Source organism: Schistocerca gregaria, chromosome 5, assembly GCF_023897955.1.
Source record: "Schistocerca gregaria isolate iqSchGreg1 chromosome 5, iqSchGreg1.2, whole genome shotgun sequence".
Lineage (NCBI taxonomy): Eukaryota > Metazoa > Arthropoda > Insecta > Orthoptera > Acrididae > Schistocerca > Schistocerca gregaria.
In genome coordinates, this window is record NC_064924.1 from 420100563 (window position 1) to 420118779 (window position 18217).

The 18217-nt window shown below is 45.8% G+C and overlaps 1 protein-coding gene across 1 annotated transcript in view; it reads right to left on the reverse strand.

The window, feature by feature from the left end:
• The window catches only part of LOC126273365 (uncharacterized), an 87296-nt gene extending 69380 nt beyond the window's left edge, over window positions 1–17916 (reverse strand). The window contains exon 1 of the mRNA XM_049976914.1: window positions 17678–17916. Within this exon, the coding sequence (XP_049832871.1) occupies window positions 17678–17916 (239 nt within the window). The remainder of the gene's footprint in view (window positions 1–17677) is intronic.
• Between the last annotated feature and the right edge of the window lie 301 nt (window positions 17917–18217).

Below are 18217 nucleotides of genomic sequence, written 5' to 3' on the forward strand. Positions count from 1 at the left end.
TGATGGAACCGCAAGTTCCCTTGCCGGTCTAGGAATGGTAGAACGATGGGTTCGATGACGATTTGGATGTACCGTGCACTATTCAGTGTCCCCTCGATGATCACCAGAGGTGTACGGCCAGTGTAGGAGATCGCTCCCCACACCATGATGCCGGGTGTTGTCCCTGTGTGCCTCGGTCGTATGCAGTCATTGTGGCGCTCACCTGCACAGCGCCAAACACGCATACGACCATCATTGGCACCAAGGCAGAAGCGACTCTCATCGCTGAAGACGACACGTCTCCATTCGTCCCTCCATTCACGCCTGTCGCGACACCACTGGAGGCGGGCTGCACAATGTTGGGGCGTGAGCGGAAGACGACCTAACGGTGTGCGGGACCGTATCCCAGCTTCATGGAGACGGTTGCGAATGGTCCTCGCCGATACCCCAGGAGCAACAGTGTCCCTAATTTGCTGGGAAGAGGCGGTGCGGTCCCCTACGGCACTGCGTAGGGTCCTACGGTCTTGGCGTGCATCCGTGCGTCGCTGCGGTCCGGTCCCAGGTCGACGGGCACGTGCACCTTCCGCCGACCACTGGCGACAACATCGATGTACTGTGGAGACGTCACGCCCCACGTGTTGAGCAATTCGGCGGTACGTCCACCCGGCCTGCCACATGCCCACTATACGCCCTCGCTCAAATTCCGTCAACTGCACATACGGTTCACGTCCACGCTGTCGTGGAGTGCTACCAGTGTTAAAGACTGCGATGGAGCTCCGTATGCCACGGCAAACTGGCTGACACTGACGGCGGCGGTGCACAAATGCTGCGCAGCTAGCGCCATTCGACGGCCATCATCGCGGTTTCTGGTGTGTCCGCTGTGCCGTGCGTGTGATTATTGCTTGTACAGCCCTCTCGCAGTGTCCGGAGCAAGTAAGGTGGGTCTGACACACCGGTGTCAATGTGTTCTCTTTTCCATTTCCATGAGTGTATGTTCAACTTGTGAACAAAGTAGCCAGGGAATACATGCTAATTTAAACTTCGCCCGAAAACGAAATTCACCATAAGATTACATCAATTGTAAAAAAAATTATTTTTTCTTACTTCGCTGCCATGTTTTTGCCTCCGCAATAAAAAAAAATTGAAGTTTAATTTCACTGTCATTTATCATCAACGTAACAATTTAAGCAAATAAATTTACCACGAAAGGCATTAATTAGCCACCGTGAAGCAATTCATCTCTATAGAACTATTAACGGCCGTAGATCAGACTCGTTAACAACAGTTTCTCGTGCCGATCTGCCTTGTTGCAATTCCTCCTACAGCTGCGCCCCCTCCACCCTCCCATTGCTCGTCGTGAGTCGGCCACTTGCTCAATGCCAGGGCGTGAGCGCGACACAACTCACGCGAACAAATCGGTGAACGGACCTGATTTAAAGCATATTCTGCTGCACAAATTCTAGTAGAAGATTTCGCACTTGTTTGGTGACTTTCTTTCACGAGTGATAGTTCTGCAAGGTTCGCAGGAGAGCTTCTCTAAAGTTTGGAAGGTAGGCGACGAGATACTGGCAGAAGTAAAGCTGTGAGTACCAGGCGTGAGTCATGCTTCGGTAGCTCAGATGGTAGAGCACTTGCCCGCGAAAGGCAAAGGTCCCGAGTTCGAGTCTCGGTCGGGCACAGAGTTTTAATCTGCCAGGATGTTTCGACTTTGATGTTACTTAATTGAATATTCTGATAGGAAAAGTGTACTAATATGTCCCCAGTCACCGCTGTTAAACCAGGTTGTACCTTAAATATGAAAAGAACAGTTATGAAAATGGATGCCGGAGTGGATTGTTGCGACCCTGACGAAGACTCAAGTAACACCCGTGAATGTCCATGATAACCATTCGACAAACTAACGACGTCACCATAGTTTCTCCGGTATTAACTCGCGTGTGCTAGCCAAACAAGCAGCAGACATTCTACCTGTAGACGGAGAAGTGTCTACAAACGATATCAGTCTAAGCTTAGCAATCACTGAGAATCACGAAGGCGGCCGACAGCTTAGAGCTTCAATAGCAATTGATGAACTGCGTCAATACCACCGAATCTACAACACGCCGCTAACACATCAACATAAAAAGTGATCTGAGGCTTAGAATGGTGTTGCATTTTTCTCAAAAGCAGTATCGATACGAAGTGTGACACGCTCCACCTTTGATTTCCGTAGACTGCCGAACGCTTGAAAGATCTGCTGAGTGTGAGCTGGACCTATAAAGTGAGGCGTGCTTCTTATCTGAAAGGAGCTGAACTTCTATAGAGCGGCTCCCGCTATAAAAGTCCCGACCCTCTCCCATGGCCTGGCTCCCTTATTAACTTCTGCCTTGCACATTGAAAGAGCTCCGTCGCTTTTCAGTTCTCGATGAGTATGACCACGATTTCTTGCTCCCTGTATTATTCTGCCTTGAGGAAAAAGTCCTTCCATGAATCGGTGAATTAATGCTACAGTGTGATGCCCTGTGCTCCATCTGCGTCTTATGATTCGAGTCCGTAAAACCGATCAGATATACTCTTATCTTGGGTCCAGGTTAGAATATTAGTTCCCTCTTATTAAAAGTCTGCAGGAAGAAAACAAAATCGTGCGGATATCGCTTATCTTGGGTCAAGGTTAGAATATTAGTTCCCTCTTATTAAAAGTCTGCAGGAAGAAAACAAAATCGTGCGGATATCGCTATGAATGAAGGAGAGCAGTCGGAAATCGACGGCCTGTTGGGCAAATTCAGCGAGTAACAGTATAAGAAAATACTTTTATAAATGAGGACTACTTTGTGAATAATAACCATTGAGCTACAGGTGATGAATTGGGGACCTTCAAGTATATTATTTACACAAATATTTAAAATTACATCTTTGTATTATTTATATGCATAATCACTAATATGAGTTAAGTCAAGAGGCGCTTTAATTAAATTTTCACTACCATGAAAAACGGGTGATCGTAGAACAATGAACTTCGTCGAAATTTGTGTACTGACATGCAGAAGAGAAATAACGAATAAACGACTGAAAGAATCATTTTTATTTCTACATGAAAGGATAATATTTGTCATTTATGTATCATGTTATGCGTTCCAGGGTGCAAACGTTGTTAAATATGACGACCTCCTGCACCGACGACCCCCTGGAACGGCAGTAGAGGTCGACTCTGTTGCTGCCCGAAACATCTCAGATGAGAGGCTGGCTACCTTCCTCGTTATGCTAATCTTCAATGCCCAACGTGTGTTAGTGCCCCGTTGATAAACCCAGCTCTTCATGTATCTACTTGGACAGACATCACTATGAGTGGTGCCGCAATTTGGAACGATCGGCCCATGATTCGGTTTTCCCCAAATGTGTTAAGGAGTTACCGATTGACCAAACGAGCAATGCGTCGATACTCTTGAAGAACAGCAGCACTGTTTTGGTAAAACAGCTTTCCGAGTAAATCGTTGTTCACCATGTCCGGACTCATGTTAACTGTAATACACAATAATGCCTCTTTTTCAACCGACCGTCATCGTGCCATTAGAGGTGCCTAACAGCAGGTTACGACAATAACGCTATTTGCAACGCAATTGCTGCAATGTACAGTCTGAACATCATTCCTATACTGTTGAGAACCGATATGGTAAATACATTTTCGACTACAATGGCTCAGTAGCGAAACTTTAATTATAACCACCCTGTATTTATTCAGTGTAACTTTAGGCGACAATATTAGATAGTAGAAACACGAAACTAAGCAAGGTATCAGATTAATAATAGGTTCCTCACGTATAAATACTTCGCTCTTGTTGATGACCAAATACGAGGGCGAATCGCTAAATATCTACATCTACATCTACATGATTACTCTGCAATTAAGTGCTTGGCAGAGGGGTCATCTAACTACAATAATACTATCTCCCTACCATTCCACTCCCGAACAGCGCGCGGGAAAACGAACACCTAAACCTTTCTGTTCGAGCTCTGATTTCTCTTATTTCATTTTGATGATCATTCCTACCTATGTAGGTTGGGCTGAAAAAAATATTTTCGCTTTTGGAAGAGAAAGTTGGTGACTGAAATTTCGTAAATACACTCCTGGAAACTGAAATAAAAACACCGTGAATTCATTGTCCCAGGAAGGGGAAACTTAGTGACACATTCCTGGGGTCAGATACATCATATGATCACACTGACAGAACCACAGGCACATAGACACAGGAAACAGAGCATGCACAATGTCGGAGATTTGAGTTGCTTCGCAACCCCTAAGGTATCTACTTCTAAGAAACTAATGCTAGTAGCTGCTCGTGTTTCAAATTCTGGAATATTTCATTGGTGTTCCCTGGTAAAGGAATTTCGGAAAACTGCGTTCAATAACTCCGGTTTAGCGGCACAGTCGTCGGTAACAGTACCATCGGCACTGCGCAGCGAAGGTATTGACTGCGTTTTGCCGCTTGTGTGCTTTACATACGACCAGAATTTCTTCCGATTTGCTACCAAATTTCGAGACAATGTTTCGTTGTGGAACCTATTAAAGGCATCTTGCATTGAAGTCCGTGCCAAATTTCGCGAGTCTGTAAATTTTAGACAATCTTCGGAATTTCGCGTTCTTCTGAACTTCGCATGCGTTTTCCGTTGACTCTGAAGAGCGTTCGGACCTGTTTTGTGTACCATGGGGGATCAGTTCCATCTCTTACCAATTTATGAGGTATGAATCTCTCAATTGCTGTTGCACATCCACATTTGCATAGTCAGTTCGGAAGGAATGGAGATTGTCTCTTAGGAAGGCTTATAGTGACACTTTATCTGCTTTTTTAAGTAAAATTACTTTGCGTTTGTTTCTGGTGGATTTGGACGAAACGGTATTGAGCCTAGCTACAACGACCTTGTGATCGCTAATCCCTGTATCAATCATGATGCTCTCTATTAGCTCTGGGTTGTTTGTGGCTAAGAGGTCAAGTGTGGTTTCGCAAACCATTTACAATTCGTGTGGGTTCGTGGACCAATTGACCGAAATAATTTTCGGAGAAAGCATTTAGAACAATCTCGGAAGATACTTTCTGCCTACACCGGTTTTGAACAAGTATTTTTGCCAACATATCAAGGGAAGGTTGAAGTCCCCACCAAGTATAACCGTATGAGTGGGGTATTTATTTGTTACGAGACTCAATTTTTCTCTGAACTGTTCAGCAACTATATCATCGGAGTCTGGGGGTCGGTAGAAGGAGCCAATCATTAACTTAGTTCGGCTGTTAAGTAGAACCTCCACCCATACCAATTCACACGGAGTATCTACTTCGACTTCACTACAAGATAAACCACTACTGACAGACACAAACACTCCACCACCAATTCTGCGTAATCTATCTTTCCTGAACACCGTCTGAGACTTCGTAAAAATTTTTGCAGAACTTATTTCAGGCTTTAGCCAGCTTTCTGTATCTATAACGATTTCAGCTTGTGTGCTTTCTATTAGCGCTTGAAGCTCAGGGACCTTCCCAGCACAGCTACAACAATTTACAACTACAATTCCGACTGTTCCTTGATCCAAGCACGTCCTGTATTTGCCATGCACTCTTTGAGATTGCAGCCCACCCCGTACTTTCCCGAGGCCTTCTAACCAAAAAAAAAAAAAAACGCCCAGTCCACGCCACACAGCCTCGCTACCAGTGTAGCCGCCAGCTGAGTGTAGTGAACTCCTGACCTATTCAGCGGAACCCGAAACCCCACCACCCTATGGCGCAAGTCAAGGAATCTGCAGCCAAACGGTCGCAAAACCGTCTGAGCCTCTGATTCAGACCCTCCACCAGGCTCTGCACCAAAGGTCCGCAGTCGGTTATGTCAACGATGCTGCAGATGGTGAGCTCTGCCTTCATCTCGTAAGCAAGACCGGCAGCCGTCACCAAATCAGATAGCCGCTGGAATCCAGAGAGAATTTCCTCAGATCCAAAGCGACACACGTCATTAGTGCCGACATGTGCCACCACCTGCAGCTGGTTGCACCCTGTACTCTTCATGGCATCCGGAAGAACCGTTTCCACATCAGGAATGACTCCACCCGGAATGCACACGGGGTTCACACTTGATTTCTTCCCCTCCTTAGCCACCATATCCCTAAGGGGCCTCATTACGCGCCTAACATTGGAGCTCCCAACTACCAATAAACCCAACCTCTGCGATTGCCCGGACCTTGAAGGCTGAGAATCATCCTCTGAAACAGGACAGGTAGCTGCATCTGACTCAGCCAGACATAGTATTCTCAAATGTCTTAATATCGTATATCGTGTTAAGTTTCGCACCTGTTCGTATCAAGAAGGTGGCAGCACATGTTATGTGGAAGGTATTTTGGGTAAACATTCACCCTCTCTTTCTCTGTCCGTTTCGAATCTAGCCACTGATGACGACCAACCAATATAGCGGTAGCAGGCATTTCAACCAATAACCCTTCTCCATCATAAGTGTAGAATAGTGTTCTTCTATCCAATGTCGATGATCGCCGATGGTATCCACAGGAGATGAGCTACCAACGCCCCTTCTTCTGCAGTAGACACCAATGGTAGCCATATGAATTTTAACCAATACTATCACTTCTCCAGCACGAACACCAGAAAACTCCCGTTTTATAAGTGGACGCGACACTCATCTCTGACAGTGTTCTAGCAGTAGTGGACACCAAAAAGATCCTGAGGAAGATCCCACCAGAGGGGTCGAAACGGCGAACATTTTAGAAGAAACATGACGCGGTCCAGCAACCCAGAATATTTTAACTTCATACAGTGCGTTTATTACTTTAAATTCTATTTCAGTTTCTTAGTGAAAAACACGAGAGCCATTCGAAAAGTATGTTCCAATCGGATGATAAATGGAAATGACTGTGAAAACCAAAATGTTTTATTTGCAATACTTAGCTACTCCTTACAGCTGCTTCTCTACATAGTCGACGGTCTGACTGACATTCGTCATAGGGTTGTACCAACTTTCCAATAGCCTCGTCATAGAAGGTAGCTGCCTCTGCTTTTCGCCAATCCTCTACGCTGGTCCTCCGACGGGGCGGAAAATAACAAAGAAGACGGTGCGGTTACAGCGTTTTCACACGAATGTGCATATACAAATGTTGGTTAAAAACGTTATTGCAATTTTTTGGCTCACACATAAGTCTCAAGGAATGATTTCCACACTTGGTGCATTAGCACACATTTCGATACCTGCGCATTAGTTATAGTTTTTTGAATAAATTACTCACTCAGACGTAAGTACAGTTTATGCAAGGGAACAAGAATTAGGCGATTATTACACTAATATCAGTTTCTCACGGCACAGTACAATCACTATTTATTGGCGTTGTTCTTTTCATTCACACAATGAAATTAGCACTGGCGAGACGGTTTACAGTTTTTATTTAATAATAATTTACTCCGAGCCCCCCATAGTAGTAATGGAGGCTGCTATAATAGAAAGTTTTTCAGCCAATTCGATGAGAACCATAAGTCGCACTATCCTCTTTCTTCTAACAGTTTTGGTGCGAAATCACTGTTCGCCACATGTTCACATACGACGATGCATACCTCGTAAATCGCAGTCACACAAATAATCGTAGCACTTCCAGTTCACCAAATACACTCCTGGAAATGGAAAAAAGAACACATTGACACCGGTGTGTCAGACCCACCATACTTGCTCCGGACACTGCGAGAGGGCTGTACAAGCAATGATCACACGCACGGCACAGCGGACACACTAGGAACCGCGGTGTTGGCCGTCGAATGGCGCTAGCTGCGCAGCATTTGTGCACCGCCGCCGTCAGTGTCAGCCAGTTTGCCGTGGCATACGGAGCTCCATCGCAGTCTTTAACACTGGTAACATGCCGCGACAGCGTGGACGTGAACCGTATGTGCAGTTGACGGACTTTGAGCGAGGGCATATAGTGGGCATGCGGGAGGCCGGATGGACGTACCACCGAATTGCTCAACACGTGGGGCGTGAGGTCTCCACAGTACATCGAAGTTGTCGCCAGTGGTCGGCGGAAGGTGCACGTGCCCGTCGACCTGGGACCGGACCGCAGCGACGCACGGATGCACGCCAAGACAGTAGGATCCTACGCAGCGCCGTAGGGGACCGCACCGCCACTTCCCAGCAAATTAGGGACACTGTTGCTCCTGGGGTATCGGCGAGGACCATTCGCAACCCACTCCATGAAGCTGGGCTACGGTCCCGCACATCGTTAAGCCGTCTTCCGCTCACGCCCCAACATCGTGCAGCCCGCCTCCAGTGGTGTCGCAACAGGCGTGAATGGAGGGACGAATGGAGACGTGTCGTCTTCAGCGATGAGAGTCGCTTCTGCCTTGGTGCCAATGATGGTCGTATGCGTGTTTGGCGCCGTGCAGGTGAGCGCCACAATCAGGACTGCATACGACCGAGGCACACAGGGCCAACACCCGGCATCATGGTGTGGGGAGCGATCTCCTACACTGGCCTTACACCTCTGGTGATCGTCGAGGGGACACTGAATAGTGTACGGTACATCCAAACCGTCATCGAACCCATCGTTCTACCATTCCTAGACCGGCAAGGGAACTTGCTGTTCCAACAGGAGAATGCACGTCCGCATGTATCCCGTGCCACCCAACGTGCTCTAGAAGGTGTAAGTCAACTACCCTGGCCAGCAAGATCTCCGGATCTGTCCCCCATTGAGCACGTTTGGGACTGGATGAAGCGTCGTCTCACGCGGTCTGCACGTCCAGCACGAACGCTGGTCCAACTGAGGCGCCAGGTGGAAATGGCAAGGCAAGCCGTTCCACAGGACTACATCCAGCATCTCTAAGATCGTCTCCATGGGAGAATAGCAGCCTGCATTGCTGCGAAAGGAGGATATACACTGTACTAGTGCCGACATTGTGCATGCTCTGTTGCCTGTGTCTATGTGCCTGTTGTTCTGTCAGTGTGATCAAGTGATGTATCTGACCCCAAGAGTGTGTCAATAAAGTTTCCCCTTCCTGGGACAATGAATTCACGGTGTTCTTATTTCAATTTCCAGGAGTGTATATGCTTGCGGCCAAGACTAGAAATAAAGAACGAAACGTATGACAGTTATGTTATGTGGGCTACACGGCATCAGGCGAAGTATCTCACTAAGCCGTCGTACTAGGTGGAAGAACTGATTTCTAGGCATCTTTAAGGTGTTCAGGCAGAGGATCACAAACGTGATTACAATCAAAGTCAAAGAGTAAATGGTTGTTTGAAAGAGTAAATAGTTTTTTCAAAGACTAAATATTTTTCATTGATTCACTTAATAATCTTCAAATCAATAAGAACTTTGCACTATACACTTTCCAAATAACCTGACTTCTTCTTCAGCGTTCAAGCTGTCTCCATACCACATTTTAACGAAATTGGTTGATCAGGTTAGTTGTAACAGAGTTACTTGCGCATTTTTAATATTAGTACAGGTAAAGTTTTCAATTTCGTGATCCAGTTTTGACGAAATATAGCGCATATGGTGACCCAAGCTATTCACAAGCTATGTCTAGAAACTCCATGAAAATTCGTCTAGTAATTTTGGAGAAGCGTGTTCAAACAGACAAACAAATAGACACGACAGTTTCACAGATTTATTGTTAACAGAGATTAGGTTCTGTATCTCGCCACTAAGTGGTCAAAATTTTTGCGGCTCAATAACTAAATATTTTTATGCTATATTAAGGCTGACTGATGAGATAAGTGAATCACATCTCCTAACAGTGTCACACATATGAATGTCACTATTGATTCCCAACAGAGATAGATTTTTGACTTCAAACTTGATACAGGTACTTTATTTTTTGTTGTTGATAGTATGTATAACTGTTCTAATAAGTATATGCTATCAGCTCTACAGCGTACTCAGTTTGTCATCTGAATTGTACACTCCTGGAAAATGAAATAAGAACACCGTGAATTCATTGTCCCAGGAAGGGGAAACTTTATTGACACATTCCTGGGGTCAGATACATCACATGATCACACTAGCAGAGCCACAGGCACATAGACACAGGCAACAGAGCATGCACAATGTCGGCACTAGTACAGTGTATATCCACCTTTCGCAGCAATGCCGGCTGCTATTCTCCCATGGAGACGATCGTAGAGATGCTGGATGTAGTCCTGTGGAACGGCTTGCCATGCCATTTCAACCTGGCGCCTCAGTTGGACCAGCGTTCGTGCTGGACGTGCAGACCGCGTGAGACGACGCTTCATCCAGTCCCAAACATGCTCAATGGGGGACAGATTCGGAGATCTTGCTGGCCAGGGTAGTTGGCTTACACATTCTAGAGCACGTTGGGTGGCACGGGATACATGCGGACGTGCATTGTCCTGTTGGAACAGCAAGTTCCCTTGCCGGTCTAGGAATGACAGAACGATGGGTTCGATGACGGTTTGGATGTACCGTGCACTATTCAGTGTCCCCTCGACGATCACCAGAGGTGTACGGCCAGTGTAGGATATCGCTCCCCACACCATGATGCCGGGTGTTGGCCCTGTGTGCCTCGGTCGATGCAGTCATTGTGGCGCTCACCTGCACGGCGCCAAACACGCATACGACCATCATTGGTACCAAGGCAGAAGCGACTCTCATCGCTGAAGACGACACGTCTCCATTCGTCCCTCCATTCACGCCTGTCGCGACACCACTGGAGGCGGGCTGCACGATGTTGGGGCGTGAGCGGAAGACGGCCTAACGGTGTGCGGGACCGTAGCCCAGCTTCATGGAGACGGTTGCGAATGGTCCTCGCCGATACCCCAAGAGCAACAGTGTCCCTAATTTGCTGGGAAGAGGCGGTGCGGTCCCCTACGGCACTGCGTAGGATCCTACGGTCTTTGCGTGCATCCGTGCGTCGCTGCGGTCCGGTCCCAGTTCAACGGGCACGTGCGCCTTCCGCCGACCACTGGCGACAATATCGATGTACTGTGGAGACCTCACGCCCCAAGTGTTGAGCAATTCGGCGGTACGTCCACCCGGCCTCCCGCATGCTCACTATATGCCCTCGCTCAAAGTCCGTCAACTGCACATACGGTTCACGTCCACGCTGTCGCGACATGCTACCAGTGTTTAACACTGCGATGGAGCTCCGTATGCCACGGCAAACTGGCTGACACTGACGGCGGCGGTGCACAAATGCTGCGCAGCTAACGCCATTCGACGGCCAACACCGCGGTTCGTGGTGTGTCCGCTGTGCCGTGCGTGTGATCATTGCTTGTACAGCCCTCTCGCAGTGTCCGGAGCACGTATAGTGGGTCTGACACACCGGTGTCAATGTGTTCTTTTTTCCATTTCCAGGAGTGTATGAGTCTCTTGAATGAATTGTACAAACCCAGCTGTCAGTATGATTGTGAACACATACAGAATAAAATATTTTACACTTTTTAATTTGTTGTTAAGGTGCTACTTTCGACCACACCGATTTGCAATTGGCAGCTACAAGTGCTGCTACATGAGTGCTGATTCGATATATCAGAGACCAACAGCAGTAAAGACCCCTTATGAAGAACGACCCAGTCTTGCATTCTTTCAATATTGAATGTGACGAAGTGAAAGAGGTCCATACGACTGCCTGCAGACACACACACATGAATCTCGCTTCACCTCTTCTACAGGCCATCTGTCCCTGCCTCTCTAACTGGGACGCTCCTCTGGCTCACTATGAAAAGCACCTGTTTTATACTGGCGACCTTCCATACTTCGTGTACCCGTGCTGTGTGTAAGTCACTTGTCGACTCACAGACGATCAGTCGCATATTGTTCCTGTCCACGAAAGCGGTGGATCTCTGTGACACATAGAACAGCATGGATTTCTTACTGCAGAGCCAGAGCTTTGATTAGGTCCGACCTTCAGCATGATGATTAGATCCCAAGCAGCGAGAAGTTGGGTTGCTTTCACATGACTGGAAACTGAAGTACAAATGAAACTCATATGCTTTCCTTGTTGACTTTTGTATGTGAACTCGCCGTGGATGATTTTGGTCTTTCTTCTCGTTTTCAGTTGTTTCAGAAAGTAATGATCGATATCCATCTCTGTATTAACCGCTATTAAATCCAAGCGACTAACAAACAACTTCTATCATTCGCTAAACATTTTGTACAGTTAATTTTGCGATTTGCGGTATACTATTCGGAAGGGATGTTAGGTGTTGTAACTCTATGTCTGTTCGTAGGTATAATGGCTGTCTAGTATATCACATCTCTTCTTGTATTATCCTTTTTCATACATCTGGATTTGTTGTTTTACACCTTTCGTTTGTTCAAAATTTCTACCTCGTGTACCATGCCCTCATATTTGAGTAATTAATCTTCGTTGCATGCAAATATTGTTCCATTCACTTACATTGCATTTTGCTCAGGGTATGCTTAGCAGATGCTCAACACGCTTGCATTTATCTTTAGTAAGAAATTTGCAATAATCCAGGTACGTTGGAAGTGATGGTATGAAAATTCTATCTTCCGGATGCTACTTTGTTTATGTCAGTGTACGCTGAATGAGATCATAATTGCCAACTCAGTTGCGTATGTTGTCACTACAAATGCGAGTATTCGAACGACGTAGTTGGGGAAGATTTTATTTCTTGAGTCATGATACAGAAACTCAGTTCTTAATGTTTCGAGGTTGTCAAACATAAACTCAGAAAATCTTGGCATCACTCCACATCCTTTTAAATGCACTTAATGCAGGAACTGACCGGAATGAATTGGTTCAGTTTGCTAAACCCGCTTTACGTTCTGATGCTTGTGTCTAAGCGATATTTGGTTCAACAGTGTTTAACTGAGATATGTTCACATTTTCAAACATTATTCAGTTAACAGTCTATGCTTTCTCAGTCGAAATACAGCAACTAAACTGAAATAGGCTTTTGATTTAATTAATCCCGTCCCTTATATTTCCGTTTGATCTACATTTACATGACTACTCTGCCATTCACACTTAAGTGCCGGACAGACGGTGCAGCAAACCACTTTTACACTGTGTCTCTACCGTCCCTCTCTCCAACAGCGCGCGGGAAAACCAACACTCAAACGTACGAACTGATTTCTCTTGTTGTTTTGTTTACAAATATCATTTCTAACTACTTAAGCAGGTGTAAATAACATACTTTCGCATTCGGAAAAGAAAATTGGAGAAAAGATCTCGCTGCAACGAAAAACGCCTTTGTTTTAATATTTGGGACCCCAGTTCTCGCATCTTGTGCATGAGGCTCTTTCACTTATTTCGAGATAATACAAATCGAGCTACACTTCCTCGACCTTTTCCATGTTCTCAGTCAGTCCTGTCTCGTAAGTATCCCATTCCGCAGAACAGCACTCTAACAGAGGGTGAACAAGAATGCACTTCAGTCTGGAACCGCGTGACCTCTGCAGTCGCAGGTTCGAATCCTGCCTGGGGCATGGACGTGTGTGATGTCCTTAGGTTATTTAGGTTTAAATAGTTCTAAGTCTAGGTGATTGATGACCTCAGGTGTTAAGTCCCACAGTGGTCAGAGCCATTTGAACCTTTTTGATGTGCGTTAAATATATTACGTTATGCAAAACGAAATGACAGATTTGATTTTTCTTTTTACTTTCGAAAATGTTGTATTTGAACTGATATACAGTTTGCTTGCTGCTAAAAAGGAATTTTTTAAGTATTTTATTTCTGATGTTTATTGAGTAATACGGATCACAAAGATATTTATCAATAAAATGTTGTCAGTCTCGTTTGTAGATTGAGTAATGTTTGATAAGTACTTTTGATATATATAAATTAGTTGTGTAAACACGGTTCACTATGTGTCCACATGCTTAGTAGCGTGTTGATCAACTTCTGGAACGCATACGGCAGCGATTCTACGTAGTAATGACTGGAAAATGCAGTGGTAGTTTTCCAGTGGTTTCTATGCAGGTGTCATGCAATCACCGTTAGTTACGGAACAGTGGTCTGAAGGTGCTGAGCTGGCTCCCGACAACTTACCACATGTGTTCCATCGGGTAAAGGACAGGCAAATTTTTTGGCCAAGACATCAACGTGTGTGCACAATCCCGCTACTCGAACCCTTGCAGCAGGATTCTGGCCGCGTTATCTTGCTGCAAGACGCCATCATCGCCGGGGAAGACATCAAGCATGGAGGCACGGAGCAGATCCGCAACAGTTCCCACTCACTTCTCAGCTGTCAGTGTGCCTTCGATTATGAATAATTTATAGGTCCCACAGAAGCTCGGGAGAATGATTCTTTTTTTAGCAGAGGAAGAGGTCTGAAGGTGCTGAGCTGGCTCCCGACAACTTACCACATGTGTTCCATCGGGTAAAGGACAGGCAAATTTTTTGGCCAAGACATCAACGTGTGTGCACAATCCCGCTACTCGAACCCTTGCAGCAGGATTCTGGCCGCGTTATCTTGCTGCAAGACGCCATCATCGCCGGGGAAGACATCAAGCATGGAGGCACGGAGCAGATCCGCAACAGTTCCCACTCACTTCTCAGCTGTCAGTGTGCCTTCGATTATGAATAATTTATAGGTCCCACAGAAGCTCGGGAGAATGATTCTTTTTTTAGCAGAGGAAGAGGTGCGGGGTCGGAGGCACGGCGAATGTTTCGAGCAACCGTCCGCCTGGATGACGGCGTATCTGGACCCTGCCATCGCTCTAGCGTAACAAGGAAAGTAATTCCTACAACCAAACGACATGTTTCCGCTGGTACACCGTGCAATTTCTATGATCTCGTTCCAGCTGCAAACGTAATCGACGATGTCATCGGACTAACATGGAAACACGTAGGGTTCAACTGATGCGTAGTCTCATGTTCGGCATTGTGTACTGAACGATGTATTCCGTATCACTGGTGGCTGTACGTGCTGTGTACTCCGTCCTCAGACTGCCACAGATCTACATCTACATCTACATTTATACTCCGGTAGCCACCCAAAGGTGTGTGCCGTAGGGCACTTTACGTGCCACTGTCATTACCTCCCTTTCCTGTTCCAGTCGCGTATGGTTCGCTCGAAGAACGACTGCCAGAAAGCCTCCGTGCGTGCTCGAATCTCTCTAATTTTACATTCGTGATCTCCTTGGGAGGTATAAGTAGGGGGAAGCAATATATTCGATACCTCGTCTAGAAACGCACCCTCTCGAAACCTGGACAGCAAGCTACACTTGGATGCAGAGCGCCTCTCTTGCAGAGTCTGCCACTTGAGTTTGATAAACATCTCCGTAACGCTATCATGCTTACCAAATAACCCTGTGACGAAATGCGCCACACTTGTTTGGATCTTCTCTATGTCCTCTGTCAACCCGACCTGGTACGGATAGCACATTGATGAGCAATACTCAAGTATAGGTCGAAGGAGAGTTTTGTAAGCCTCCTCCTTTGCTGATGGACTACATTTTCTAAGGACTCTCCCAATTAATCTCAACCTGGCACACGCCTTACCAGCAATTAATTTTGTATGATCATTCTACTTCGAATCGTTCCGTAAGCATACTCCCAGATATTTTACAGAAGTAACTGCTACCAGTGTTTGTTCCGCTATCAATATAATCATACAATAAAGGATCCTTCTTTCTATGTATTCGCAATACATTACATTTGTCTATGTTAAGGGTCAGCTGCCACTCCCTGCACCAAGTGCATATCCGCTGCAGATCTTCCTGCATTTCGCTGCAAATTCTAATGCTGCAACTTCTCTGTATACTACAGCATCATCCGCGAAAAGCCGCATGGAACTTCCGACACTATGTACTAGGTCATTTATGTATATTGTGAAAAGCAATGGTCCCATAACACTCCCCTGTGGCACGCCAGAGGTTACTTTAACGTCTGTAGACGTCTCTCCATTAAAAACAACATGCTGTGTTCTATTTGCTAAAAACTCTTCAATCCACCACACAGCTGGTCTGATATTCCGTAGGCTCTTACTTTGTTTATCAGGCACAGTGCGGAACTGTATTGAACGCCTTCCGGAAGTCAAGGAAAATGGCATCTACCTGGGAGTCTGTATCTAATATTTTCTGGGCCTCATGAACAAATTAAGCGAATTGTGTCTCACACGATTTCTGTTTCCGGAATCCATGTTGATTCCTACAGAGTAGATCTGCGCTTATGCAGCTTTACGGACTGGGAAAGCCTCCGACCTCTGCATTACTTGGTGAGACAGTAAACGACCGTCACGTTGTCGCCTTCTCGTGGTTACACGGTACTTTATCATCATAAGAATGATTCCCCACTCGTCTCGTCTCCGTTTATACACTTACCTTACCATATCACACGCCCGCAACGCATTCAGACGGCGTTCACTCTCGCGGTGAGCAGTGGTCGCAATGTTTGGTTTATCAGTGTGTATACAGGTATATCAACAAACAAGTTTTCACACTTAAAGGGCGTACTGAAATAGTGCAGATGTTCTTCTACTTACAACGCGATGGGTGCATCGTGCATCATTACCTAAGACTAAATACGTTAAAAATTCAAAATTGTACTTTGGCGGGAGGGTTTCCATAGCGCCTGAGGAGGCTCGAAAGGTTTCATGCAAAACGTTACAGACTTAAGATTCATCATTCACTTACAAATCCGAAAAGAATATAAACAAATGTCACTGCGGCCACTAATCCGCAATAAATTGTATAAATAGTGACGATTTGGCAGATAGCACTAACTGTAGTCTCAGATTTGATACAGACGCTACAGTTTTCTCTAATGAAGTAGGCCTACTCTCTGAAAAATAAAAATCACAAATATCACAAGTCCTGATAATATTTCTCTTTAGTAGTACTGATGGCATATCACGAAACGCAAATTCGTAGCGCCCTGTAATTAAAATGTCACTGAATCACAGTATCAGTCGGTTTACTGATCTCAATACCTGGGTGTAATGACTTGTGAGGATGAGATATGGAATGATCACATAGTCACAGTTGAACATGAAGTGGGTAGTATCCACCGGTTCACAAGTGAGATACTAGGAAAATGCAAGCAGGCTAAAAGGGAGACTGCTTACAAATACTCATGCGACTCATTCTACATTAACGTTAAAATTCCAATGCCAAATACAACTAACAAGAAATGTCCTACGTTTTCAATGAAGAGCATCGCGTATAGTCAGGGATTAGTTTCACTGACAGGAGAGTGTCACGGAAATGTTACATTTAGGTGTCAATTATTCTTCTAAGGTCTTCTTATAAATGTGTAAGAAACATTACGAAGTTAGAAATCTAGGAAAGTAATACAACTTGCTATGTATTCCTCGTGTAGTGACCTTGAAGACATGAAACTAGTTACAGTACTTAAGACTTAAAAGGAATAGGAAAAACCGTATTATGTCATTACAGTGAAAGGATTCTCTGTCACGCACTTCGGACTGGTTTCCAGAGTGTGGATGCAGACGTTGCAAAAATACTTGACCGAAGTTGAAAGCCATTAGCTGTTCCTTTAGAGAACTGTTGTTTCCTCCCAATTCTCCGTGCAAGAACTGACGTCAAACTAAGAGAGGTCTCTTGGGGCTAGATAGACGATCGTGCCTCCTTGCTCCATTTACTGTTAAAACAGTAAGGCACTTAAACGATAATAAAACCATCATACCCTCGGCAATGAAGTGAACAATTGCTTGAGGGATGGTGGGATGAATGACGGGGAGACGGGCCGGATGTTTGTTTTCATGGCTCCCGCGTTCCACGACGCGTCGATCTCATCACAGGCCCCCAAAGAGGCCGCAGGCGATGCGACGCTTTGGCGCCGCGCCACGGGGAGGGGCGGCGCTGGAAGAGCAAGCGAGACTTAGGGGTGGTGGGAGGGGGTGCTTCCCCTCCAGAGATCCCACAAATATTTGCACGCCCCAGCGCCCCGGCAACAAGTAGCGGCGCGGCGCCGGAAGATGGGTCGACAGCCGGACGCCGCCTGTTCCAGGCGCTGCGCACAACCCGTCTGACGTCATGACCTCCAGTCACGGAACCTCGCAGGACGAATTTCACAGCACGCAAGCGAGATACTAACTCTTCGACGGGTAAAAAACTCGTGCAGTACGGCAGTTAAATTCGTTGTGTGTGTTGCGTAACCAACAGTCCTCTAGAAGCGAAAATGATACCAGGCCTTGATGAAATTTTATGCCAGACAAAAAAAAAGAAGCATCCAGAAAGCTTGCTCCATTGTCCATGTGACTTTATAAACGTAAACACCATTTGCGACTATGAAAATGATTAGAGATGGAATAGTGTGTGACAGGTAGACACGCCATC